Here is a 26,717-nt window from a genome sequence, read left to right on the forward strand (position 1 = left end):
ACAGAGTTCTCTTATAAATTAATGTAGAGGGATATCCACAAATGTTTTGAGTCCTCCAGAGCGGGAGAAGCTCTTCTGTTCACTTAGCTAATAGATGAGGATCCTTATACATTAAACTGAGAGTGCTATAATAGTGCAGAACTACTATGCTCAAGGTAGGATATATCATAATACTTATTTAGCATTTTTATTATACTCACACAGTTTAAGTCTTTTGTATTTTTTTTTTTTACATATTTTTTATAAGCTGTAAAAAGAAACTTTTCACCAGCAGACATTTTAGGTTGTTGGATGACTGCAGTGGAGGTAAATAAGACACAGCCTAAAAACCCATGGTGTTGGATTTGCAGAGCACGTTGAAAGGACAAACTTCTAATAACCCATCTCAGGAGCGCACGTTTTGTAGGTAATAATTTTGAAGACAGAGGTGTCTAAAAAAAAAAAAAAAGCTCAAGGCAGACTTTCTTTTTCTTTCAATTATTTCTCCAGTGGCAGATCAGCAGGAATGACTTTGAGGATATGCTTAGAAAACATTAATTCACTTTTCTAGCAGATGACGCAATATGTCTCTGCAGAGAACACCACCGGAAAACCATACTTAACTCCTTCGAGGACATTGAAAAGTGTAATGACTGACAACTAAAGGTTAGGAGAACATCTCAAGGCTCTAACTTGTGGCTTGCATTTTGCTCCCTTTAATTAGTGTTTTCTTCTCCCATGGATTCCATATAAATCCCTGGAAATTTAAAATAAAATCATGATATAATCCAGCACGTATTATGGAGGTATTCTCACCAAGTATTTCTTACTTTAAGAACAAATAGAGCACCTTACAGAGTCACCTCCACTTGAAGCCACACACATTATGGCCTTCAACATTGCATTCTCCAAATGTTTCTGGTCTCATCAATGGAGTGTTTGGATTTTAAAGCATTGGTGACTAGGTAGCTGTGGGTGGCTGAAAAGTGCCTCATATACACAAAGGGTGGAAGACTGGAAGTAGCTTACACAAGGCAGCCAGCAAACACAGTCCATTAGGAAGGACAGGTAAGTCAGAGGTGCAAGCCATGGCAATATGGGTGTGAACACCTAATGGCAAAATTGCTCTGGTATCATAGGATACTATTGAATTAGGCAGTGTATGATACTATCGTTAATAATAATGTGAGATTTAAAGAAAATCTTCTGATATGCTGCATACAAAGACTTACTATTTTTCTATTGTTTGAATTCAATTAAAAATAAAAAATTAGACCACTTTGCAATTAGTCTTTATTAAAAGGGCTATGTGTGGAGGCAGAGCCTCGACTGATTGTAATGGAAGTCATTCAATAAAAAGTCGGTATGAACAAACTTTTCTTTTAATGCGTCTTTAAGTCACAGTAAAGATCAACTTGCCCAACGCACAAAAATCTTCAGCACAAAAATTTAATAGAAAAGTCCATCACCATTCTCACCAAAGTGTAGTTAGTGAAGCAGTCACATTAGGTTTTTTACTCACTACATATGTGTATGTATGCACGTAATGTAGTGTGAGTGTATTAATATACTCGCCTACCACTGCGCTCTCTGGTGTCCAGCACCGATCTTCTCAGCTTCCGAGTGACGTGACCGCGATTATCCAGGTCACTCTGTGCTATATGCATCAGCCGGACGTTCAGAGAAGTTCAGAGAAGAGCTACCAGGATGGTGAGCAGACTGCAAAGTATGTCCTACTCACTCAGAATGGTTAAAGGATCTGAGAATATTTAGCTTGCAAGAATGAAGGCTAAGAGGAGACTTAATAGCTGTCTAGAAATATCTGATGGGATGTCACAGTGTAGAGGGATCATCCTTATTCTCATTTGCACATGGAAACATGAGAAGCAGTGGAATGAAACTGAAAGGGAGAAGATACAGATTAGATATTAGAAAAAAACTTTTTGACAATGAGGGTGATCAAAGAGTGGAACAGGCTGCCGCGAGAGGTGGTGAGTTCTCCTTCAATGGAAATCTTCAAACAGAGGCTGGACAGACATCTGTCTGAGGTGGTTTAGTGAATCCTGCATAGAGCAGGACACAATGACCCTGGAGGTCCATTCCAACTCTAATATTCTATGATTCTATGATTCTAAGTCTCTTTTACAATGAAAACCTGTGGGACCACGTTCTGACCCTCCACAGGATTATACTGTAGAAGTAATTTCCGGGTCATGCAAAATGCAGTATGACTGGGAGCGTCTGCAGAACAGTGGCGTCGCCGAGAAAAGAAGAACGACGCTGGCCACCGGAGAGAACAGTGGTAGGTGAATATATTAATACACTCACACATATACAGTACATTCACATATACACATTTAAGTAATAAAAAAATTAATGGGAGTGCTTCCTTAATCCAATTCGATGGAATATTATGGGCTCCAGTCTAGCGAGATGTTCATGAGAGACGCTGCATACCAGTCTTCCACCTGTTATGACGTTTCAGGGACCTTCAGGTCCCTGATGCAGCGTTTCTGCTAAACATGTCTAGAATGGAGACCTTTATACCCCATCAAGAAAGATTGATGTCACCTTGGTGAGAATTGTGATGAACTTTTCTATTACATTTTTGCCCTGAAGATTTATGTGCATTGGGGAAGTTTATATGTACTATGATGTAAAGAAGCATTGGAAGAAAAGTTTGTATTTGAATATCTGAACGAGAAATTTTTTTTATAGGCCTTTAAACAGCATTTATGAAAAAAATGAAAATATGACTAGTCAAGAAAGAAGATACATTTTCAGATCTTTTTCCCACTTAAAGAATAATTGTCAATTTAATTTTATTTCCCACAAATCAATAGCACAGGTGAAGATAAACAACTTTGTAATACGCCTTACACATTTTTAGGATCACAATTTCTAGATCTTTAAAAAACCCTAACTATTCATTCTAAGGATTGGCTATTTTCATTTTCATTTTAATAAATGAGTTGGGAACCTAATTTTGAGGCACTTGCTAATATATCAGTATTTCAGGTTCTCCTCCTTTGTGCAGCGCTGCCCACTTGTTAGCACAGCTTCTTCGCAGTCTGCCCAGTTCTCACATTGAGGGTGTAGTCAGACAGGCGTATAACACGGGCGAAGATTGTATTGCAATGCTCGGCTGGCCAGTGGCTCTCCTGACCCAAGTGTGGCAGCCTGTATTTCTCTGTAGCTGTCACGCTCAGGTGAGGAGAGCTACCAGCCAGTCCGAGCATTGCGATGCGATATTTGTCTACATTATCCAGTCTTCTGACTTTGCCCTGATAGCTGAAATAGGGGCATGTGACCAGATCTTTCTATTAAAAACCACCTTCCCCATGCACAGTATTTTAGGAGGCTAATGGATAGATCTGCTCACATGCTCCCGCATTAACTACCAATGCAAGAAGAGAATACTTATGAGGAAGGAAAGGACGTACTGGGCCCCTGGCCCTCAAGGGAGGCCAGCATGACGGGGTCACGGGGGAATGCAGAGCCCGGGGCGGTGGAGGACAATGCGGGGTTAAAATTTCGGAGTAGGTAATTTTGAATTTGAAAAGGGGGGTGGGGTCCAGAGGAGACAGGGAGGAGCAAGCGAGGTGGAGCATAGTGAAGGGGATCGTGGAAAACCGCCAATTTGCCCCATTAACTGCCGAGCTCACCTCACTGATCCTAGCGCTTACAGAAGCTCCCACCCACCCTCCCTCTTTTTTGGTTTTTTGTTTATTCTCACTTGTAGTTAGGGTTCTTTGTTTTGTTTTGAGGAACGAATAATTTTGTCATAGCAGTAAGGCGGGGGAGGGAGGTCCTCGAAGTTGGTGGAAAGGGGGGAATGGCGGATTGTAAGGGGGTGGGGATCTCTAGTGGTCCTGGACTCCCCCAGAGTGGATTGTGACTGGATGTGGTAGATCAGCCCGTGGAGGGGCTGATTAAAGGATTTGGTAATCAGTTGGTTTGGCCGGGTTGGTCATTATCTGCCTCCGAGCTGGTGCACAGCGGCTGGAGGCAAGACTAAGCCTGGAGGCCAAGATACATCATTTGAATATCTGCAAGGTTTACTTTGAGGCTTCAAGGACCACCACTCCCTGGGGGGATATTGTTTACTTGTTGTATTTGATGTTTAATAAAAGGCTGCTGTGGCCATTTAATCCAAATGTGGTGTAATGTCTTTATTTGGGATTGGGTTTATAATAGGGTAATTTTTCTTCTAGATCAAAGGAAAAATCATTAGGTATTTAAGGGTGGTCAATTTAGGTCGGCAAAGGTGGTCGTGAGTCACGTATACCCCTCACGTCATGGCAACACTAACAAGTGAACGTTGATTTACATAGAGAGAAAAGGTAATACTTATATATATTAGTAAAGGCCACCAAATAAAAACCTCTGCTTACTACCCGGACAACCTCTCCAGAATCCCTGTTTCCCCACAGTAAAATAATAACACCTATACTGACCCCTGGTGAGGCGCCCTTCCAGCAGTGTTGGGATGGGCTCTCCCGGGAATCCCTGAGGCCAATAAGCACTGGCTTCACTCTCCTCTCCTACAGATGTAATTGACATCGGCTGTGGCACTTCCTCCAGATGTCTTGATTTGTCCGAAGGAGGTGAAAGTGAAGCCAACACTGACTGGCCTCAGATATCACTGGGATTGTAGCGCGATCTTCGGGAGAACCAGTGCCACACCGCAGGAACTGTGCCGGCACTGGAGGTGAGTGTAAGGAAACATAGGGATTCGGCAGAGGTTGTGCAAGTAGTAGACAACACCTTGAATAGATGTTAATAACTCCATGGTCACAATGGATAGACCATAGAAGTACTAACAACCCATATATAAGTAAGGACGTTTTCATTGAAGTTCTAACAAGGTAAAGGATACGCGAGTCGGCTCTGAGTCTAGGTGACATCTTTGCTGTGCTCGGCCTAGGAGATGGCATCTTCTTTGACATCTCTGGGAGCTTCAGGTCACGAGCTGTCGGTGAGTAATTATTGGCTATGGAGTTACTGGGATTACGGTGATACCTTTGTTCTTTGAATGGAGCAGCCAGGGTCCATGATTTGCTTTGCATCAATGGAGGGTAGATACTGTGCATAAGAACGAGCTAAAATACAAAAACAGAATAGGATGGATAGAGGTATTTTCTTTATCATTACAGAACTAAGTAATCAAGAATGTGAATGAAAGGATGCAACATTACCACTTGTAGACATGTATCTGAGACAACTTCGTAACAAACGGAATATTATATGTCGCTGCATGCTTTCAAACCTACAGACTGTTGCCAATAAACTCTTCAACCTTCAGATGTTTGGTCCTTAACATCCAACTACCCCTTACACCCTCAGCTGAAAAGTATATGTCAAAGATCTTAAACTCATTTCCATCAGAAGAATCGATCCACGCTGCTATCAGGGAGGAAATTATTTCGCAAGGGGTAAAGAATATGATTGTTTCATCCACTTGCATTCTAATGAACCGTCTTGTGATGTTTCGGGGCAATAAAGATTTCCACCCAACATTGCCATGAATTACACATTACTGAACTACTGTTTCACACCATTTTCTCTATCTCCATCAGGGGCTTCCATGTAAAGCCCAGAAAAAGGGGATTCAGATAAAACCCTGAGCCAGACTGAATGTAAAGTCTGAAAATTTCAACAGTTTGATGGAGAATTATGTTCAGAGAAATAGTGAATGGGCTATATATAAAAGGACTTTAGGATTAGGGAATATGATAGGTCGCCATAAACAGATGTGTTTTTAAGGAGCGCCTAAATCTCTGTAAGTTGTGGTTAGTCCTAATTTCTTGTGGTAGAGCATTCCAGACAATTGGTGCAACTTAGGAGAAGTTTGTAAATAATATAATAAATATCATTAATGCAAAAATATATCTGATAATGTCATAATAACCCCATATGCAATTGAGACAACAGAATGATAAAGTGCAATTCCATAAAGATAATGTGCTAAATATGCCAGATGATGCCCAACTGAGAATCAAAGAAAAATATATGGATGTCAGGTCCGAGCATTCCTACATGAACAGTTTCCTGGAAAGTGGATTGGTCGTCGTGGGCCAGTTGAATTTCAACCAAGTTCTCCCAATCTGACCCCATTAAACTTTTATCTATGGGGTCTTCTGAAGGCAATTGTCTATGCTGTGAAGATACGAGATGTGCAGCATCTGAAACAACAGATACTGGAAGCCTGTGCTAGTATTTCTTCTGCAGTGTTGCTATCAGTGTGTCAAGAGTGGGAGAAGAGGGTTGCATGGACAATCCAACACAATGGGCAGCGCTTTGAACACATTTTATAAGTGGTCATAAATTTGTAAGTAACTCATGAAAGAGTAAAGTTACATTAATACCAAGCACACCATTGTTTTTCTTCAATAATTCAATAAGTTTGATGTATCACATGACCCTCTTCCCATTGAAAAACATAAAGCTGGATCCAAAATGGCTAACTTCAAAATGGCCGCCATGGTCACCACCCATCTTGAAAAGTTTCCCCCCTCCGATATACTAATGTGCCATAAACACCAACCATTCCCATTTAATTTAGGTGTATCCATATAAATGGCCCGCCCTGTATAACAGACCATTAAGATATCGTATCCAAATGTCTGGAAAGATTACAATAGAAACCTAATGATTAGGGTATCATGGTTAGAACCTCACACGTATCAGTTCTGGAGGCAGCTTCATCAGCTTGCTGTAGTTTTAATACAGTCAGTGTTTTATCAGCAGGAGATTAACACTGCAGGACTAAGTGTTACGTGCCAGGAAGTCCAACTAATTTGTGTAATCACGCCCCCAACACTGGTTGGCTGTTTGCTCAAAATGTACAGTGTATACAGAAATCTGCCAATCAGTGATGTGGGCGGGGATATACATAGGTCAGCAGGATTTTATCAAAACTGCACCGAGCCATCCAGTAAGTGACACATCGCTAGAATCAGGTTCTCTGCCCCCAACATCATGCTGCTGAGATTGTATTACTTTGCAGTAATGATAAATTATGCAATTGAAGAACGTCTTCAGCCTTTACCTCTATATAGGAACAGCGTTGTCAGCAAACAAGAGATTGTAGAATTGGCCAAAAAATAGCATAAAAGGGAAAACAAACACCGAGCCCCTTTTTCTTTGGTTATGGGGTCCTTGCTTTTTTATGCATGTTCCAGTAGCCCCTATTGCTTTGCTGATATGTGAATCTCCCAAGGTTTCGATGCGATCAGATTACATTGATCCATTTTATGAACAAGCCATTGATGATCTTTCCTGAAAAACCTCTGTAATACGTCTTCATTAGCACATCTTTATTCATGTATGAATTGACCGATGAAAGAAATACGTTGCGAATCCCATGTGATTATTTTACATTTATGAGACATGGACATCGCAAGTCACCTGATGCCCCCTCCTATGATCCTTCTATCAGGCATCGAAACTTGAGCAGAGAATATTGATCAAAGTATGACATTCTGAAGTCAAAGCGACATGCTTCGTGGTCTAAGAAATGACAGATCTGTGCAAAATACAATACGGTTTACTTTTCCCTTTGATTAAAGTTCCTGCAGTCTTCTCATTATCCCCCAGAGACCAATTTGGAGAAAATTCGCCTTCAACACCCGATGCCATAGATCACCCTGCTGTACATCTGTAAATGGTAAAGTTACGCATTTACAGCCGATAAGTCATTCCCTGTTTTATTAATAGTAGTAATAAGAACAAGTCTGTGAATAAGAGAGCAGCATCGAAGAAGGGCAGTAATCCTCACTTTGAAGAAGCGTTAGAAACTCCACTGTTGTATAAAAGATGGAGAAGCTTTGAGGAGAACCCGAATCACAAGTTCATCATTCTTCCATGTTGGAGTTGGGTAGTGTTGGAGTTGGGTAGTGTCGGAGGGAAAACTTTATCTAAGGGCAAGCAGGAATGAGAAAAATCCTGAATTTTAATTGCTCTGGCTTCCAGTGATCTATTGTGTTGTTTTAAGTGATTAATGGGAACCACTCAGAAGATCAAAGGGGTTGTCCTTCTTTACGGACATTTGGAGCTAGAAAAAGCTTTTGTTTTTTATTTTTACCTACATTTTGCATGGTTGATCTTTTGAAGGATCTTTGTTTCCCTGACAATTTTAAGGGATTATCCAGGATTATATTAAGTTTTTACTATGTGCCAAAGAACTAACAGACTGGTAGGTGATAACTACATGCCTGTTCTGCCTGACACCGAGCGGTCATTGACCACTCCTGCCGGCGATTCTGGAGCATCTGCTGAAGTCTCGTTGACAGAGCAGCTGTTTCTATTCTCCTTTGCCATAATTGTAATACAGTGTCCAGGGATCTGTGAGCCATGCACAGGCCGCAGGCAGCAAGAGGAGAAGGTGGAGTTAGTGCGAGCCCGTGGCAGTAAGTGAGTCGGCGTCCCTGCCGGGGGGAGGTGACAGCGTTCCGGGACGTCGGCACTCCAGTACTTCTTCACGTGGGCAGGAATGATTTGGTCACCAGAGCTTCAAGGGAGCTGATCCGTGACATCAAGTACGATTGTCATAGACTCTGGTCTTCCCACCCGGGTGTTCTACTCATTTGGTGTAACATCGTTTCACGCCTATCATGGAAACATGGGCAAGTGGTCAAAAGGATGAACAAGACCCGCAGTAAAGTCAACAGAGTGGTGTCCCATTTTATTGCACGTCATGGGGAAACGTGGTATGGCACTATAATATGGAAGTTCCTTTTCAGGAATTTTTGAAGTCAGGTGGAATTCATTCGAATACAATTGGTATAGATAGTTGGTCTTTTTCTCTGATGAAAGGGATTGAGAAGGCTTTATTTTTGTGGTGGGACTCGCATGCATAAAGGGTCATGCACGCTCGCTGTGGTGGAAAAGGAGGGTTTTGAAGGAGGTTGATTGCACTGAAGATGGGGGAGACAAGTGCAGGGATGGATGACTCCCATGTGCTTCAAGGTTCTTACAGAAATGTAAGCAGGTCTCTACTGGGCTAGGTCTCAGGGGGACATTATGGCATGGGCTAGGGGCGGACATATCATTGGCGCAACCTGTGCGGCCCACAGGGGCTCAAGAAGTAAAGGGGGGCCCATTTCTATCTCCAAAGCAAGTACAATTTTGCATTTTTAGGAGCTCTTGGGTCGCAAAGAGCCCATTAGTGTTCTTTCACAGGGGTCCTTTTCTGTCTGTATCCGCCAGTGCTATGGGCAACACTCAACCAGGTGCCCTCAAGCCAGTGCATTGAGGCTGAGGATGGTGTAAAGGAAATGTTAGTTATGGTTAACGAAAAATAATTCTAAACCTTCAATTCCCCTCTCCTTTCTGGCGGTTAAGCCATGTATGCGTATTGATAGGTAATTAATGTCGTTTTAATGTTATAAATTATGTTTAGATTTATTCAATAAAATGAGGCTGCTGTGGCCAGTATCTTCAACGTCACGCAGCGTGGTGTTTTATTAAATTAGATGAGAGAATTTGGGTCCTTAGATTTATTTACGTATGGGCCTATACAGTCACATATTCCGAAGTCATGGTTACAGGACAACTATAAGATGATCATTGAAATGCAATTATCTCCTCACGTGCAATTTAATTATTGCCTGATTTAGTAATAGTGTGAAAGCCGAGGCAGTTCTATTTGTGAACAGTAGATAGGAATCCAATATATCCTTCCTTTCTTCTTTTGTTGAATACCCCAGGGATATTTTTTTACTCTTGGAAGAAAAAAATTGTTTAAAAAATGATATATAAAGCATCTGGGAAAATTAATAAAAAAGGTGATACACAAATGTAAAGTCCCCTGAGCTAAAATATGAAAAAAATGCTATTTTCATCCATAATACATTTTAATGTATACAGAAAACAAACGAAAAAAAGATCTACACATATTAGGTGTCCATACAACCATACCTCCAAGAATCTATTCAACTGTATTATTTGGAGTGATGTTTGAACAGTAAAAAAGATTTTACAAAATGAAACCAAAAGCTGCTTTTTACTAAATTTGGTTACCAAAATTATATATAAACTACACATCAATGTACAGGATATGTGCCCAAAAAAAGCACTAAAAAACACAATTACAAATACAATTTGTCCCACATAAAACAAAGCCTCATACAGCAAGTTTGTGAAAAAAAAATTATAATTTTTTTTTTCGGATGCCTGATGTATATCTGTTGTGGTTAATGTGCTGTGTCTCGTGAGTCTGCCATCTTAATTCCTTCTTCCCCTCGGATGTGGCTCCCCTAGATCAGACTACATTTTCCAAGATGTCATAGTCTCATCATAATGCTTTTGCTCCTATCTAATGGCAACCAGTAACATATTAGTGACATAGAGTTGCTTATCCTGATGCATACAGCACAGTCTCAATGTATCCTATGTGATGTGTATACAGCAGTCTAAGTGTATCATATGTGATTTATATACAACAGTTTCAGTGTACATTATGTGTTGTAAACAGCAGTCTCAGTGTATGTTATGTGATATAAACAGCAGTCTCAGTTAATCTTATATAATGTATACAGCAGACTCAGGGAATCCCATATAATGTATACAGCACAGTCTCAGTGTATCCTATGTAATGTATACAGCACAGTATCAGTGTATCCTATGTGATGTGCCTACAGTAGTCTTAGTGTATATTACGTGATATAAAGAGCAGTCTCAGTGAATCCTATGTAGTGTATACAGCAGTCTCAGTTAATCCTATATGATGTATAGAGCACAGTCTGAGTGAATCCTATTTAATGTATATAGAACAGTATCAGTGTATACTATGTGATAGAACAAAGCAAAGTCCAGCTCACCATAGTTAACATCTCTGGATACTCGGAGCACGGAACCGCTGTGTCAGGGCGTAGAAGGATCAAGGAAGAAGGAAACATCCAGCTCAACGAGATAGTGAAAAAACGTGTCGTTCCTTTATTCACTTCAATATATGTGGAGGATAAAACATCAGCAACAACAGAAATAAAAACAGTATCAACGCGTTTCTGGTGACCGAGCACCCTTAGTCATGATATGACTTATCATGACTAAGGGTGCTCTGTCACCAGAAACGCGTTGATACTGTTTTTATTTCTGTTGTTGCTGATGTTTTATCCTCCACATATATTGAAGTGAATAAAGGAACGACACGTTTTTTCACTATCTCATTGAGCTGGATGTTTCCTTATACTATGTGATGCATACAGCACAGTCTCAGTGTATCCTATGTGATGTTTATAGCAGTCTTGGTGTATCATATGCTATATACACAGCAGTCTTGGTGTATCATATGCGATATATACAGCAGTCTCGGTGTATCCCATGCGATGTAAAGAGCAGTCTTGGTGTATCCTATGTGATGTAGACAGCAGTCTTGGTGTAACCTATGTCATGCAGCTTCTGACTATCTCACCTACTAAATTGAGGTTCTTTTATATAAAGCAGAAATAATAGGTCAGATTTATGAATATGTCCAATAAAGATTGCATTTTTGCAATTGTATGTTTTAATATTTTAAAAAAAGCATCAGGTCAATTCTTAACCATGTATTTCACTCATGTATTATTTCATGTGGGTTTTTTCCAAGCAATGAAAAAGCGCTGATAACTACACCCATATTGATTCTGACCAAATTATACACATTTAAATCACAACACCAAGAAGACAAAATAGTGGAGTAATGGAAATCACAGGATGGATAGATAAGTTAATTATATGCAAACGATAAAAAATGGAAACAAAATATTCAAAACATCTTAATCATTCACTATCGACTATGAGCAGCAGCAGAAGAAGAATTCTTCATAGATTTCTTACAATTCTGACACTAAAAAGTTAATTGTAATTTTTCTTTTGTACATTCTCAGATGTCTTAAAAATATAGACAATTCTTGCATAGATTAGCCAGTCTGTTTTCACCGTTTCGATCCGTTTATCTGCACATTCCCAATAGGTTTTTCTGCTCGGAGCGTGCTAACTCCAGCTGTCCTCACATTCCTAGGTGTGTAGGTGATACCCATCCCTATGAGAACAGCTTATGTTCTATGATGCCGCGGCTATTAAGTCCTCATTTCTGGCAGCAGCTCCTGTAATGCATTAATGATACCCATCAGCCGCTATCCTAAGTGCTGTTGTGCTAGTGAACAATAGCTTTCCACTTTGCTTCACCAGTTGAATAATTATCTCTTCAGACTCGATGAATATTTTAGTGCAGTATTTTAACTCATTTTCAGGAGAGCGGCGAAGTGTTTGCTTCCTTCCTGCAATCAGGGTCATTGTTTTAAACTCAGAAGGTTTGGGGAAAATGAGAAGGCGCCTGACTTTTAAAAATAGGAACATGTATTGTGGTGTGTGCATAAAATTCATTCCCCTTCTGAACTCCTTTAGGATTCTAACCCACAACAATTCCCATTTCATTGTCCCCTCACCCCAAAATGTCTCCCCCACACACAGAGTATGATACCCGCCACTGTAAATTACCCCACACAATTTGCCTCCATACACACATAAAGTATGATAACCCCACAGTGCCCGCAGCAAGTATGATGCCCCCACTGTGCCCAATAGATTATGAGGCAGCCACAGTGCTCTCACAATAGTATGATGTCCCCACAGTGCTACTCAATACAAGATGATGCCCCATCTGTTCCCCCCTCACGGTATGATGTCCCTACGATCAGCCCTCACAAATATGATGTCCCCATCAGTTCCCCCCACACGGTATGATGTCCCTACAATGAGCCCTCACAATATAATGTCCCCATGAGTTCCCCCCACACGGTATGATGTCCCTACAATGAGCACTCACAAATATGATGTCCCCATCAGTTCCCCCCACACGGTATGATGTCCCTACAATGAGCCTTCACAATATGATGACCCCATCAGTTCCCCCCACACGGTATGATGTCCCTACAGTGACTCCTCACAGTATAATGCCCCCACAGATCACCCACGAATTGTAAGGCCCCAAAGTGACCCCCAACACAGTATCATGCCTCCACAATGACCCCTCTACACACAGTATGACACCCCTACAGTCCTCCGACATAGGATGATGCCCCAATAATAACACCATCCCGCGCAGAGAATGATGCCCCCAGTCACCCCCTACATACCCTCACCTACTCTTTATGATAGCCCCAAAAACGATGCCCCATAATGACATCCATTTATACACAGCATGATCCCCCAGTCACCCCCACCTACCTATTATGATGCCCCCATAGGCCCACCAAAAAGCATAATGCCCCTGAGACCTCCACACCTCCACTAGCGCAGCTGAATACCAAAAAATATTAGGGAAAGGGGGTATAATATTCAATAAAGGTTGAGTTACAACATTAATAAAGCTAGGTGCACATTTAGTCAAACTGACATTTTATTTAATCCTGGGAAAATATATATATTTCTTTTGGCTATAGCTTTTTATTGAAAAACAAGACAAAGGCGGAGAGGATTTTTGGTACTCCTTACTGGCACCCAGCTGAACCATAGACTATATTTGGTGCTTTTTGAATGCTTTCACCTTACTGACATACCTGATACAGCTCTGAAGGTTCTCTTGTAGGTGCTGCGGGCAGAGGAGGTAATCCTGGCAAATTACTGGAATTACTCATGTAGCGTTCAGAGTCCACCTTCAACTAAAAAAGTTAATAAAATTATTACTGGGAAAGGCAAAGTCACCGTATGAAACAAAATACAATAATTTGTTAACAAGTTATTAAAAAGAATAGTAAAACTTTATACCCTGAAAAACAAAATGAAAGCAATAACTAAAACACATAACAAAACTTCTCCACATCTTAATATATGGTTTCAATATTGTGGACATGTTTAGGATTTGATTATAGAAAATTACATTGTAAGTTAATGACTCTGAAAAAAATATATAATGTTACATAACGGAATCAATACTTTTATTATATGGTCCCAAATAGCTTCAGCTGTAATGTAACTATTAACAATAAATCACAATCTAAAGTGAAAAAAAATTTAAATACTTTGCAGACTGCTCTGTGGCAGTGTAGACCGTGTACTGAGGTGGGCTCTCCAGGATACAGAGAAACCGGGAAAGAGGAAAACAGCCAACAACAAACTTGCCGGATTAACTTTTACTGACCAATTTGGATAGAATACTTTTCCAACCCCAAAAAATGGTGAACCAAGTTAACTCACACACACCCAGCCAAGACTGACCAGGACCTCTGTGCTCCACAACTCCGTGGTCTTGGAAGTAATAACTACAATGCTATAATTTACCTACGTTAATTGGGCACCCGCCCAGTACGGTCACTGCATGTTTGCCTAGGATTCTGGAATAATCAAATGTATGTCAGGGATGGCCTATTGGTGGTGCAGAACAGGAGCTAACAAACTTAAACCAAATAACTCTAAACCCACTTCTCCCCACTCCATGGGTAAAGAAGCGCTCCTTAATCGGAGCAGGCACGCATGGTGGAGTTGGATGCTCCTAGGTAGAATCCAGTTATCGATCTAGTTCTGCACTGACACTGATGCTATCAAGTGCCTGTTTCTCTAGTCACCTTCCACGACGGCATATGGAGGTTGCCTCTTTGCCCTAATGGGGAACAGGAAATGGAGAGGTTAAAAGGCCCTCCCACCTCCCTCTCACCAGTGTCTTTCCTGTTCCCCATGGGACAGGAGAGGTTTACTTTCGTATGCAGTGGTGGCCGGTGACTGCTGCATCTAACAAGCGTCGGCTTGTGTGTAACCGGGCAGCATGGGGTCGTATCTTACCTCCCCGCCTATGCTGCTCCCGTCGCGCCGCGCTGCGGTGTCCTCGGGACCTGTGCCTAGCCTTCCCGCGCCCCCGTGAGGGCAAAGCAGGCTAGTGTTTCCTGACCGGAGTCCTCCTGGAGCTCTCCGGTCTCCTTCCCCTCCAACATGCTGCTGGCAACCCGGAAGTGATCGCGCGCGTCACTTCCGGTCCTTTCTGCGCTCCCTGGAGGCACTTCCGCCGGCGGTGTCTCGTGCAGGACGGCGTCCTCCACGCTGGACCATGGAGGGGAAGAGGTGTATCCACATCGCTGGGGGCAGGTGCATACCGCTGCGTATAAAACCTGCCAGAAAACGTCGCAGGTAAGACCGTTCCTATCATGGAGAGCAGTACCTGCCCTGCGCTTGCAGAGCCCAGCGCTGCCCCTGCCACAGTAAGTGCCGCAGGGACAGGGGTCCTTAGGTAGTAACTTTGGGGTATCCTTGGTCACTCTCTCTCTCCCCTCTCATTGCAGGGAGAAAGGTCTACCCCCAAAACTACTGTTAAAAAGAAGTGTGCCATCTGTAATATTAAGCTGCCACCTTCATGGGAGAAAAAACTCTGCAGGACCTGTACTGACAAAGTTGTCAGGGCAGAGCAACCTTCTTTACTAGAGGAAATCCGGTCCCTGGTCAAGCAAGAGGTGCAATCCTCCCTAGCAGCCTTTACCCCTCCACCTCCTCCGCCACCCCCTCCGCCACCCTCTCCAGCCAAAAAAAGGAAGATCCAGGAAGAGGATTCTGAATCTGAGTCAGACCTCTCTTATGCCTCATCCTCAGGTCGTCAGGAGGAATCTGCATCCTCTATTACATCTGAGGCCAGAAAATATCTCTTTTCTTCAGACTGGATTGAGGACTTAGTAGCCGCAGTACGCAGTACTATGGGGCTGGAGGAGGAGCCAGAACCCCAGTCCATACAGGACCAGATGTTTGGTGGCATAACTAAGGGTAAACGGGTGGGGTTTCCAATCCACCAGAATATTTCTGATATGATTGACCAAGAGTGGGAATTACCTGAAAAACGCCTCAGTACTCCATCCGAGATGAAGCGTAGATTCCCCTTAGAAGGCGAAATGACCAAATGGGATGTCCCTAAAGTTGACTCTCAGGTGGCAAGAGTGGCTAAAAGAACGGCTCTTCCATTCGAAGACTCGTCACAATTAAAGGATCCGATGGACAGGAAGATAGAGAGTCTATTAAAGAAATCATGGGAGACCTCCTCGGTAGCCCTCAAAGCTAATATCGCATCAACATGCGTGGCTAGAGCTCTATTCCGCTGGATAGGTGAACTGGAGTCTCACATATCCCAGGGCACTTCAAGAGCTGAATTATTAGACTCCCTTCCTAGTCTCCTTAGAGCCACGGGTTTCCTAGCAGATTCTTCGATGGAAACTATCAGAATTGCTGCAAGGTCGTTAGTACAGACTAACTCGGCCAGAAGGGCGCTGTGGTTAAAAATGTGGTCTGGTGATATCACCTCCAAAGCCAAGTTATGCGCCATACCATTTAAAGGTAACTACGTCTTCGGGCCTTCTCTTGATGACATCTTGGAGAAAGCAACCGATAAAAAGAAAGCCCTCCCAGAACAAAAAACCCCCAAAAAGAAGTTTTTTCGTCCCTTTCAGGCCCAAACCTCTCAGAGAGGGAAAGGCAAGTCCGGGAGGTGGAGTTACCCGAAGGGAGGGGGGAGAAACATCCTCATCCCTCAACAACAGCAGCAGCAGTCTCAACAGGAGAAACGGTGACTTCGATCCAGTGGGGGGGAGACTTTCAAATTTTTACTCCCAGTGGCAAAACATCACCTCTTGCCCCTGGATCCTCAATGTCATCAAAGAGGGTCTCCTAATAGAATTCATTTCCTCCCCCCCACGGGGTCTAAAAGTCACCTCCCTACCTTCCCTGAAAGATCAGTCAAAATTGGCGTCCGGTCTCAGAGCCCTAAAGATGTCAGGTGCGATATCCCAGATACCGGAATCGGAGAGGGATCGAGGCCACTACTCTCGCTTATTCCTGGTTCCCAAGCCATCGGGCGAGTCCCGTGTCATTATAAATCTAAAGAATCTCAATCGGCATATAAAGTACCGAAGATTCAAGATGGAATCAGTGAAGAATGCCATCCCCTTGATAGGTCCACACTCCTTCATGGCCACTCTCGATCTGAAAGATGCCTACTTTCACATCCCCATTCACCAAAGACATCGCCAATATCTCAAATTTGCTGTACAGAAAGGGCGTCTGATAGAGCACTATCAATTCAACGTCCTCCCATTTGGAATTTCCTCGGCTCCAAGGGTATTTTCCAAAATAATGGGGGAGGTAGTCTCCTTTATCCGGAAGCAAGGCGTCTGTATAGTGCCGTACCTAGACGACCTTCTGTTAATAGCTCCTTCCAAACAGGCCCTGGAGTCTCATGTATCCAAGACTCTCGAAATCCTGACATCTCTTGGATGGGTGCCGAATCTGGAAAAATCACACCTACGACCCTCCAAATGCAGGAAATTCCTGGGAGTTCTCCTGGACTCTGCAAGACAAATGTCCTTCCTCCCAGTGGAACACCGTCAAACCCTTTTATCAAAGGTCAAAACGTTCAGGGACACCAGATCCCCTACAATCAGAGAAGGCATGTCTCTTGTAGGCTCGATGACAGCCTGCATTCAATCGGTACCATGGGCCCAGGCCCATTCCAGAATTCTTCAGGCACATATCCTGCAGAATTGGGATGGCCATCCCAGTTCTTTGAACAAAAGACTGTACACGTCGGGCCGTGTCAAAGCCTCCCTGGCATGGTGGATGTCCCCAAAAAATTTACAAAAAGGGGTCAGCTGGACGCAAGTCCCACTGACCACAGTAACAACAGACGCCAGCCAGAGAGGCTGGGGGGCCATGATAAATCACACCCCTTTCCAAGGTCTCTGGGACCAGTCAACAAGCAAGAAATCTTCCAACTACAGAGAGCTAAAGGCTGTAGAAGAAGCCCTACTAGTAGGAGGTCATCTGATCAAGGGACATCACGTTCGGATATATTCGGACAATGTGACCACGGTGGCCCACATCAGACATCAGGGCAGTTCAAAAAACAATTGCCTGAAGAATATATCTGCCCGGATATGCTCCTGGGCAGAAAGACATCTCTTATCTCTGACAGCGGTTCACCTGAAAGGCTCGTCCAACATTCAGGCAGACTATCTAAGTCGCCAAGACATACATCCGGGGGAATGGTGCCTGAGCAACCGAAGCTTCGAGATGCTGGTGAACAAATGGGGTCTCCCAGAAATCGACCTCTTTGCATCCAGCTGAAATGCGAAAGTCGAAGCATTCTTCTCTCTGAACCCCAGAGACGGCTCCAAAGGAGTGGATGCACTGGTCCAGAAGTGGAATTTCCGGCTGGCTTATGCGTTTCCACCAATCCCAATACTGGCGAAAGTCTTACAGAAAGTGCGAGAAGAACAAACGCCTACCATATTGGTAGCTCCGCTGTGGCCCAAGAGGAGTTGGTACAACCTGATAGTGGACCTTCAGGTGGATGGGCCGCTCCACTTTCCGATAGAAGAAGACCTTCTTTCTCAAGGACCAATCCATCTCCTAGATGCCCACAAGTGGAATCTGGCGGCATGGCTACTGAAGCCCAAATATTAAGAGCCAGAGGACTATCAGAAGCAGTGGTTTCCACACTTCAAAAATCTAGGAAACCTGTAACCATTGCAATATATAATAAAATCTGGAAGAAATTCTCATCCTTTTGTCTCCCTGAGGTGCCGGATCCCTTCAACCCGAATATTTCAAAAATTCTAGACTTTTTGCAAAAGGGCTTAGAAATAGGCCTCAGGCCTAGCACCTTAAAAGTCCAGGTGTCCGCCCTCAGTTCAATATTTGATCAAGATCTGGCAAATCATCGCTGGATCAAGAGATTCATGATATCGGCTTCTAGAATGAACCCTAAGAAGCAAATAACAGTACCACTGTGGGATCTCAACCTAGTATTACAGGGGCTCACAGGTCCCCCCTTCGAACCATTATCCTCCTGCTCCCAGAAAAACCTAATCTACAAAACAATTTTTCTAGTGGCTATTACATCAGCAAGGAGAGTGGGAGAATTACAAGCTCTCTCAATAAGAGAACCATACCTAACCATTCGAGATGACTCTATAGTACTGCGCCTAGACCCTTCCTTTCTTCCAAAGGTCGTATCGGACTTCCACCGCTCCCAGGAAATTATTCTACCTTCTTTTTGCCAAAATCCTGCAAATTCCAAAGAAGAGAGATTCCATATGCTGGATGTCAGGCGCACTGTATTGTTTTACTTAGAACAAACCAGTTCTTACAGAATTGACCACAATCTATTTATCCATCCATCAGGACAAAATAAGGGAAAAAAGGTAGCCAAAAGTACTATTGCCAACTGGATAAAGAAAGCAATAGCAGAGGCATACCTTGCTCAAGACAAAACTCCTCCAGTGGGAATCAAGGCTCATTCGACTAGATCAACCTCAGTCTCCTGGGCAGAAAGAGCAGGTGCATCAGCAGAGCAAATCTGCAGGGCAGCCACATGGTCTTCATTGCATACTTTCTCCAGGCATTACAGATTGGATGTAATGCCCAACAAGGATTTAGCCTTCGGCCGGAAAGTACTCCAGGCCGTTGTCCCTCCCTAGCGCCAATCAGTTGGTATTCCTCCATATGCCGTCGTGGAAGGTGACTAGAAAATAGAATTATTCTTACCGTTAATTCGGTTTCTAGGAACCTTCCACGACGGCGCTAGTTCCCTCCCTATACTCCTGGATTTAAATCTGGGATTCAAGGTAAACCGGTGCTATGGTTTTCAGTTATAAGTCACTGGTGAGAGGGAGGTGGGAGGGCCTTTTAACCTCTCCATTTCCTGTTCCCCATTAGGGCAAAGAGGCAACCTCCATATGCCGTCGTGGAAGGTTCCTAGAAACCGAATTAACGGTAAGAATAATTCTATTTTCTGCCTGTCTGAGTTTGGCATCGAACTAACTGTGTGTGTGTGTGTGCACGCTCCCACCGTGATCCCTGCAGGAGGCCTGAGCTCAGGACTTACCAACCTGGTTGTAGTCGCTCTAACACTGCAGAGTTGTGTGCGCCTGACCGACAACTGAAGGAGATGGCCCATCTCCAACCGATGCGTGGTACCACTGCTAGCTTGCTGGAGGGGCTTCTAGCTGCATCGCTGATACCGACTCCCGGGGACTACGGCTCATCTCCCTCCATTTGACGTAGTCACAGCAAACTTCTCCCCTGACCATGGAAATTGAATGGGACGATATTCTCTGTTATTCAGAGCGGTCTTTGCCTTCCAAGGACACATGGCTTTGCGGATGGTGTTGGATGGAGATGCAACACATCCTCCCTCCTCTAGCTCTCATTTTATTCTCAAAATCACTGCGATCCGCCCCTTCCTGTGATGCACTTCCACCTAGTTGCTTGCACCGCCTCACCGCCGGCCCAGGCTCTGTCAGGGGCTGTCAAAGTGCCGTCCAAACCAGCAGTCTGTTTAACACGGCACAAATCTGCCATAGGGAGAGGTTCTATGTCTACTAACTGACCTGAGTATATATTGAAACAGAACAGCAGCTGTAAATAGAATGTTAGTGTCAGGAAAAGGGCTAATGGGGGGGTGACGATCTACAACATATTCCCTCTTACCATTGTAGGGGAAGTGTAGTATTAATTGAACCCCATTTATACGAAGTAATACATAATATGCCAAGTCTACCAGCGCAGGAGCCACGGTAGTGGTTCTCTGCTCTGGCTCTTTGAGGTTGGACCTAGGCAGTTACAGGGGTTGTATCAAATGTGGATTTGATATTCATGAAGAAAGGGGAAGGAGTTGCACCAAATTTGGTAGCTATCCCATATCCATAGGATCGCGGTGGGTCTGAACCCTAGTACCCACCACTTAATAAGGTGACCAAAATTACAGCGACTGAGGCCTTATGGAATATTTGCATGCCACAAATCTCAGATATATATGTTATAAATGATTAGAAAACCTTGTATCATTTTCTTCCTGTAACCATTTATACCAAAACTACTGCAATGCCCTGCACATGGGGTAATTGGCATAACCAATCAGAAAAAACTTTACAACATTTCTAATTGGAGTTAACTGCTAATATTATTATTATTACACCTACTATATATTGGGACAGGATATTGGAGTTGGGAATACCCCTTTAAATTTATGAGGGTAACGTGAAAAATTGTGGAAATTAATACTTTTTAAAGGCACTGTATAATAGAGCCATAGGAATTATGAGACAAACTTTATGCACTACATATATGAAAGAAATCTGAGTAACAAAAGTACACGGCAGCACCGTCATGCCTTAGGGAGATATCAATTTATTTCTCCTGACATTCCCGAGGTATCGTCAAATAGTCAATTCTTGAGTCTCTTACTTAGATGCGCATGCCTTTCATGTATTCACCAGGATTGATGTCAATCGGCACATCAAAGGCTTATGAACATGAATATACATTTACTGATGTTATTTGCTTACGGGAAATAAATAGTATGCTGAAAAGTTTAGAAGTGAATATATGAGAAATGTCAATAGATGGAAAGGTCGTCGACTTCTTCTCCTATATAATGTACAAGCTGTATTGTTTATTGATGGACTTCTCTGTTGTTGGTTAGAACATTGGTCATAAAAAAATAATAAGAAAAAATACAAGAAAATATTCCAGACATTCTAAGCCAAGGTTCTCAACTTGTCCCACCACATGGTTACAAATCACAGTGTTAATGAAAAGTCTTAAATGGGTATTCCCAGAATAGGATAGTGGATAACTTTCTGATGGCCGGTGGTCCGCCACTGATTACCATAGCATGGGGCTCTGCTTCTTGAATGGAGAAGAAGTCCACATGCTCAACCTCTATTCATTGTCTATAGGACTGCCGAAATAGCCAAGTGCTGTACTGAGCTTTAGCTGGCAATCCAAAACACAATGAATGGAGCAAAAGGTTTTACATGTCAATCTCTCCAACATTCACAAAGCCTAGGATTTTGGAAACCAGACCCAAGTTCTTGGGATCGCTAGGACTTCCAGCTGTCAGACCCCTAGTGATCAGAAAGTTTTCCCCTATCCTATGAAGAGGTGATCATTTTCTATTTTAGAAATAGGTTTTTAATTTCCAATAAAGCAAAAAACTCAACGTAGCAATTCAATAACATTGTGTTTGACATTCTTTCAGTCATGTATAAAGTATGATCCCGTTTTTCAGCATCACGTAACATAAAGAAGATAGAACAGAGCAATTTGGACGTAGTGTTCATCTAAATTAAAGGTGAGAATAACACATGGAATATATGTGAGGTTACATAAATGTACATGATTTAAAAACCAGTCAGTCTTACAAGTTACCACTCCGATCCCCCATCCCCGTTGCCCCATTATCATGCTTATGCACATTAAAGAAGCCCTCCCATCAAAGATTTTATCCTCTTAACATATTTCAATCATCATACTATAGAGCACTGTGTATTTACAATTGCTCATTTTGCCTTTCTACCCAGTTAATTCTTCTGTTTTCCATTAGGTCTATGACATCACATGTTTAAAAACTGACTAGCTGAATCCTTAGCTCTATGTAAAAACGGGAGGTCAATTTTCTCTGCACAAGTCATAATTAACTGCAAAAGTTCCTGACAGGGGAAGAGGGAGCAGCAGAGTCAGGAGGGGGATGGTAAATGTAGGGACAAGAGACTTCCTGTTTCTACACAGAGTAGAGAAAATAGAAGAATTTAGTGGGTAGAAAGGCAAAATGAGCAATTGTAAGGGCTATATAATATGATGACTGCAATATATTAAGATGATAAAAACTTTGATGGGAGGAGGAGTGTGTCTTTAATTAAACTTTTCAATAGATTGGCCCGCCTTCTCCTTTACAGTGACTGTTTCCATCTACCTCCCCAATCCTTTTTTAAATATATATGTATGCACATTTTCTATTAGTATATTAAATCTTACATATTTATTGACCAATTACCCAAGAATGACCCAAACCTCTCTACCAAGCCTAAGAGAAATGCCAGGGAAATCTCATGATCCACCAGATACACCAACGTGTCATCAATGTATAGATATACTACAGGGTGGGCCATTTATATGGATAGACCTGGGTGGGCCATGTATATAGATACACCTAAATAAAATGGGAATGGTTGGTGATATCAACTTCCTGTTTGTGGCACATTAGTATATGGGAGGGGGAAAACTTTTCAAGACGGGTGGTGACCATGGCGGCCATTTTGAAGTCGGCCATTTTTTAATGCAACTTTATAAATGGCCCACCCAGGTGTATCATATAAATGGTCCACCCTGTATTTCAGTTATACAGGGTTAAACAAGACCTTTTATATTGATCTTGGTGTATAAACATTGGCCAGAGCGAAAAAAAAAAATGAAGGGATAATGGGCGCCTCTACCTCGTTCCTCTATTTATGGAAAATTACTTAGGTATATCTAGATTTGTACATATCTTGGCTCTGAAGGATTCATATAAATTGAAGCACTCATGCCTAAGAGTTGGGACCAATGTTCAGATGAGTAAGAAGTGTTTGAAAATACTGACACTCGCCAGAATAAGAGGGTTTACATAGCTCTACATATATGGTCAGTTTTAGACGTACAAGTGCTATTTAGGTTTTTTTTTACAGATGGCACTCATACCTGGGATAGACTATGGGGCTGTTCATATGTCCGTGGTTTTATGTGCACCGAGTGGTCCTTGAAAAATCGTGGAGACGTGTCCAATGTTAATCTGAGTGTTGGATCAAACATAGCAATGAAGGTCTATAGGTTCGTGAAAAAAGTTGGATATCACTTGGAAACCATAACGGAATGATAGGAGAAGGTGGAGAAACTTTTTTATTTTTTATTTATATCACTAGAGAAAAACTAATGAAACTCAGACCAAATTCTTATGACACTGATTGAAAAACTCGGACGAAATTCTGATCCGAATTACTCATGAAACTCGATGCGATTTCCCGGTACAAGAAAATCATTGATGCGTGCATGAGCCCTTAATCCATTTACCAAGATATACCCTGGATGTATTAAACCTATGAGATCCCTTTCTTTGTTTTTTTTCTTGCTGTTACATTTAACTCTGCAGAACCTTAGTTGCTTGAAATATATTTTTTTAATAAAAGAAAAGTCAGGAAATGAGTTTTTCCTTTAGAAATCACTTTACATCTTTTCAGCAGCCGCTTAATGCAAATCACAATACTGGAATTATGAGCTTGTGACTCTGCTGAGATGATGCCGATTTGCAATTATGGAAAACCCGCAGAGAAGATTTATTGTCTGATGGTCTGATATATAAAAAAAAAGACAAGACGATACAAGAACATATTTATTTCTGATTACATGGAAAGTTCTGTGCCTGACAGATAATAGCCATAGTGCCTGTAACATAATTGCAAGTATAACACCAATAATATGCATAGACATTAAAATTGAAAATATTTTTTTGAACCTCAGTTTACTATTCAATTTATCCAAATTCATTAAAGAATATTGCTGAGTTGAAAAAAAACATTTTATATTTTAGTTATCTTGTTCTGAGTCTGTAATAAACAGTCCAGAGCTGAAATCTCAATTCCTTGCTGGCTCGGTGTCTACACATATCTTAAACTTGTGATTTGCATTCTGAGAGCTGTACCCCAATCTCCTGTATATTATAGGGGCTTATCTAAGAAAATGTTCAGGTTGCACATTTGGCCTCTGTTTAACAAATGACCTGGGACTTCATCCGATGTTACCGGAATCAGTGATGGATGCCCAATGGTGACATTCATCATCATCATCAGCAATGGACTGATATGGGATTCATTTATTGGATACATTGTAAGTTTTTCGTAACACATTCATTAAAATGATGCCAGTATAAGTCACCCATGGGCTATAATTGCTGCGATTTAATGGACAGATCATGAAAAACTATTGAAATGCTTATGATGTGTCCATTAAAGATGTCATATCACCAATAGGTTAATATGGTAGCTATTAAACGAATGTGTGTATTTACCATTTCTGGAAATATGATAGTCTACTATACAATTCCTTTCTACTTTTTTTGAGGTGTAGTAACAACAGACAAAGACATGTAGTGTTGGCGTCCTTGCATCCTTTCCTCCCTGGCAGGGATGCTGATTCACTCACTGCCCAGGCCCTCATCCCCCGTGTCCTCCTCCTCCTGCTTCCAGGGGTCTGCGCATGCCTGGCAGGTCCCTTAGGATCGCGTGCCCCTGATCTAGTAAAGACACAGTGCACATCGTCCAAACGTGTCCTCAGCCAATGGCTGGGAGACACTTAACATTTAAGGCACCTCCACCTGTTGGGAGGTGCCTGAGAAATGTGTTTGGTGAGTTAGTCTGCACGCTTGCTGGTTCTCAGGTGCCTTGTCGGTTAGTAATTGCCAGTATCCACTAGTTTTTATTAGTACCTGCCAGTACCCACTTTTTCTTACTCGTTCCTGCCTATCCCTGCTTGTGCCTTACAGCAACTGCTTGCCTGTATACCAGCCATACCTGCCTGCACCTGTCGTGCCTGAATTAGTCATGCCAGTCTGTGTACCAGCGGTACCTGCCAGCACCTGCCCTGTCAGTCTGTATACCAGCCGTACCTACACCTGCCTTTTCTTGCAGTATTCTTGCCGTGCCTGCCAGTACTTGTAAAAATCCACTCATTCCTGGCTCTACCAACTACCTGCCTCTTTGGGGGTCAGCTGCCGTGTGTTCGAGGTCTCTTCCTGGTGCCCATCCAGAGCCAAGTCTAACTTCACAATCGGAAGCTCTAGCGAAGAGTCATGCCCCTCCAGGCTCTCTTCTGTTCCACCACTATTCCCGTTACAGGTTAAATGGATTTCATCCTAACTAATGGATCCCCATGGAGACGTATACTAAATGTAGGGAAAAAACAAAGTGTAAACCCAGAATAAGATAATACATTTATTTAGAAAATTGGTGACATATTCAATACTAACTTCAATACTGCCGAAAGTATTTCTCCCAGATTATTACATCAATTACACATGCTTGCTTTGCTATACACATGTTTATTTCCTTTGTGTGTATTGGAGCAACAAAAAAAACAAACAAATAAAAAAGTAAATTGGACATAATTTCACACAAAACCCCCAAAATGAGCAGGACAAAATTGTGGGTAGCCTCAGCTTAATGTTTGGTTGCACACCCTTTTTAATAAATTACTGCAATGAAACACTTCCTACAACTATCAACAAGCTTGCTACACCTCTCTCAACTGGAATTTTAGACCAAACTGCTCCAGGTCTCTCATATCTGAGGGTGCCTTCTCCCAACAGAAATGTTAAGATCTCGCCACAAGTGTTCAATGGGATTTAGATCCAGACTCATTGCTGGCCACTTCCGAACTCTCGGGCGCTTTGTTTCCATCCATTTCTGGGTGCTTCTTGAAATATGTTTGGGGTCATTGTCCTGCTGTAAGACCCATGACCTAGGACGCAAACCCAGCATTCTGACACTGTGTACTACAAAATCCTTTTGTAATCTTCAGATTTCATGATGCTTTTCTCACAGTCAAGGCATCCAGTGCCAGAGGAAGCAAAGCAACCCCAAAACATATTTTAAGCTCCACCATATTTGACTGTAGGCACTGTGTTTTTTTTTTTGTAGGCCTCGTTCAGTTTTCAGTAAACAATAGAATGATGTGCTTCACCAAACAGCTTATCTTGGTCTCATCTGTCCACAAGACGCTTCCTCAGAATAATTTTGGCTTACGAATGTACATTATGGCAAACTGTAGTCTAGCTTTTTTATGTCTCTTTGTCAGCATGGGCATCCTTCTGGGTCTCCTGCCATAGCGTTTCATTTCATCCATATGTCAACAGATAGTTTGAGCTGACACTGATGCACCCTGAGTCTGTAGGACAGCTTGAATTTCTTTGG

General features: G+C 42.3%; 1 protein-coding gene across 1 annotated transcript in view; it reads right to left on the bottom strand.

The window, feature by feature from the left end:
* The window catches only part of DNAH3 (dynein axonemal heavy chain 3), a 373,447-nt gene that overhangs the window by 323,401 nt on the left and 23,329 nt on the right, over nucleotides 1-26,717 (bottom strand). Inside the window, exons 2-3 of the mRNA XM_077274961.1 lie at nucleotides 13,524-13,625; nucleotides 4,859-5,081 (exon numbers count right to left, since the gene is read on the bottom strand). Coding sequence (XP_077131076.1) covers nucleotides 4,859-5,081; nucleotides 13,524-13,625 — 325 coding nt within the window. The remainder of the gene's footprint in view (nucleotides 1-4,858; nucleotides 5,082-13,523; nucleotides 13,626-26,717) is intronic.

The sequence above is a fragment of the Ranitomeya variabilis genome, chromosome 7 (genome assembly GCF_051348905.1).
Source record: "Ranitomeya variabilis isolate aRanVar5 chromosome 7, aRanVar5.hap1, whole genome shotgun sequence".
Lineage (NCBI taxonomy): Eukaryota > Metazoa > Chordata > Amphibia > Anura > Dendrobatidae > Ranitomeya > Ranitomeya variabilis.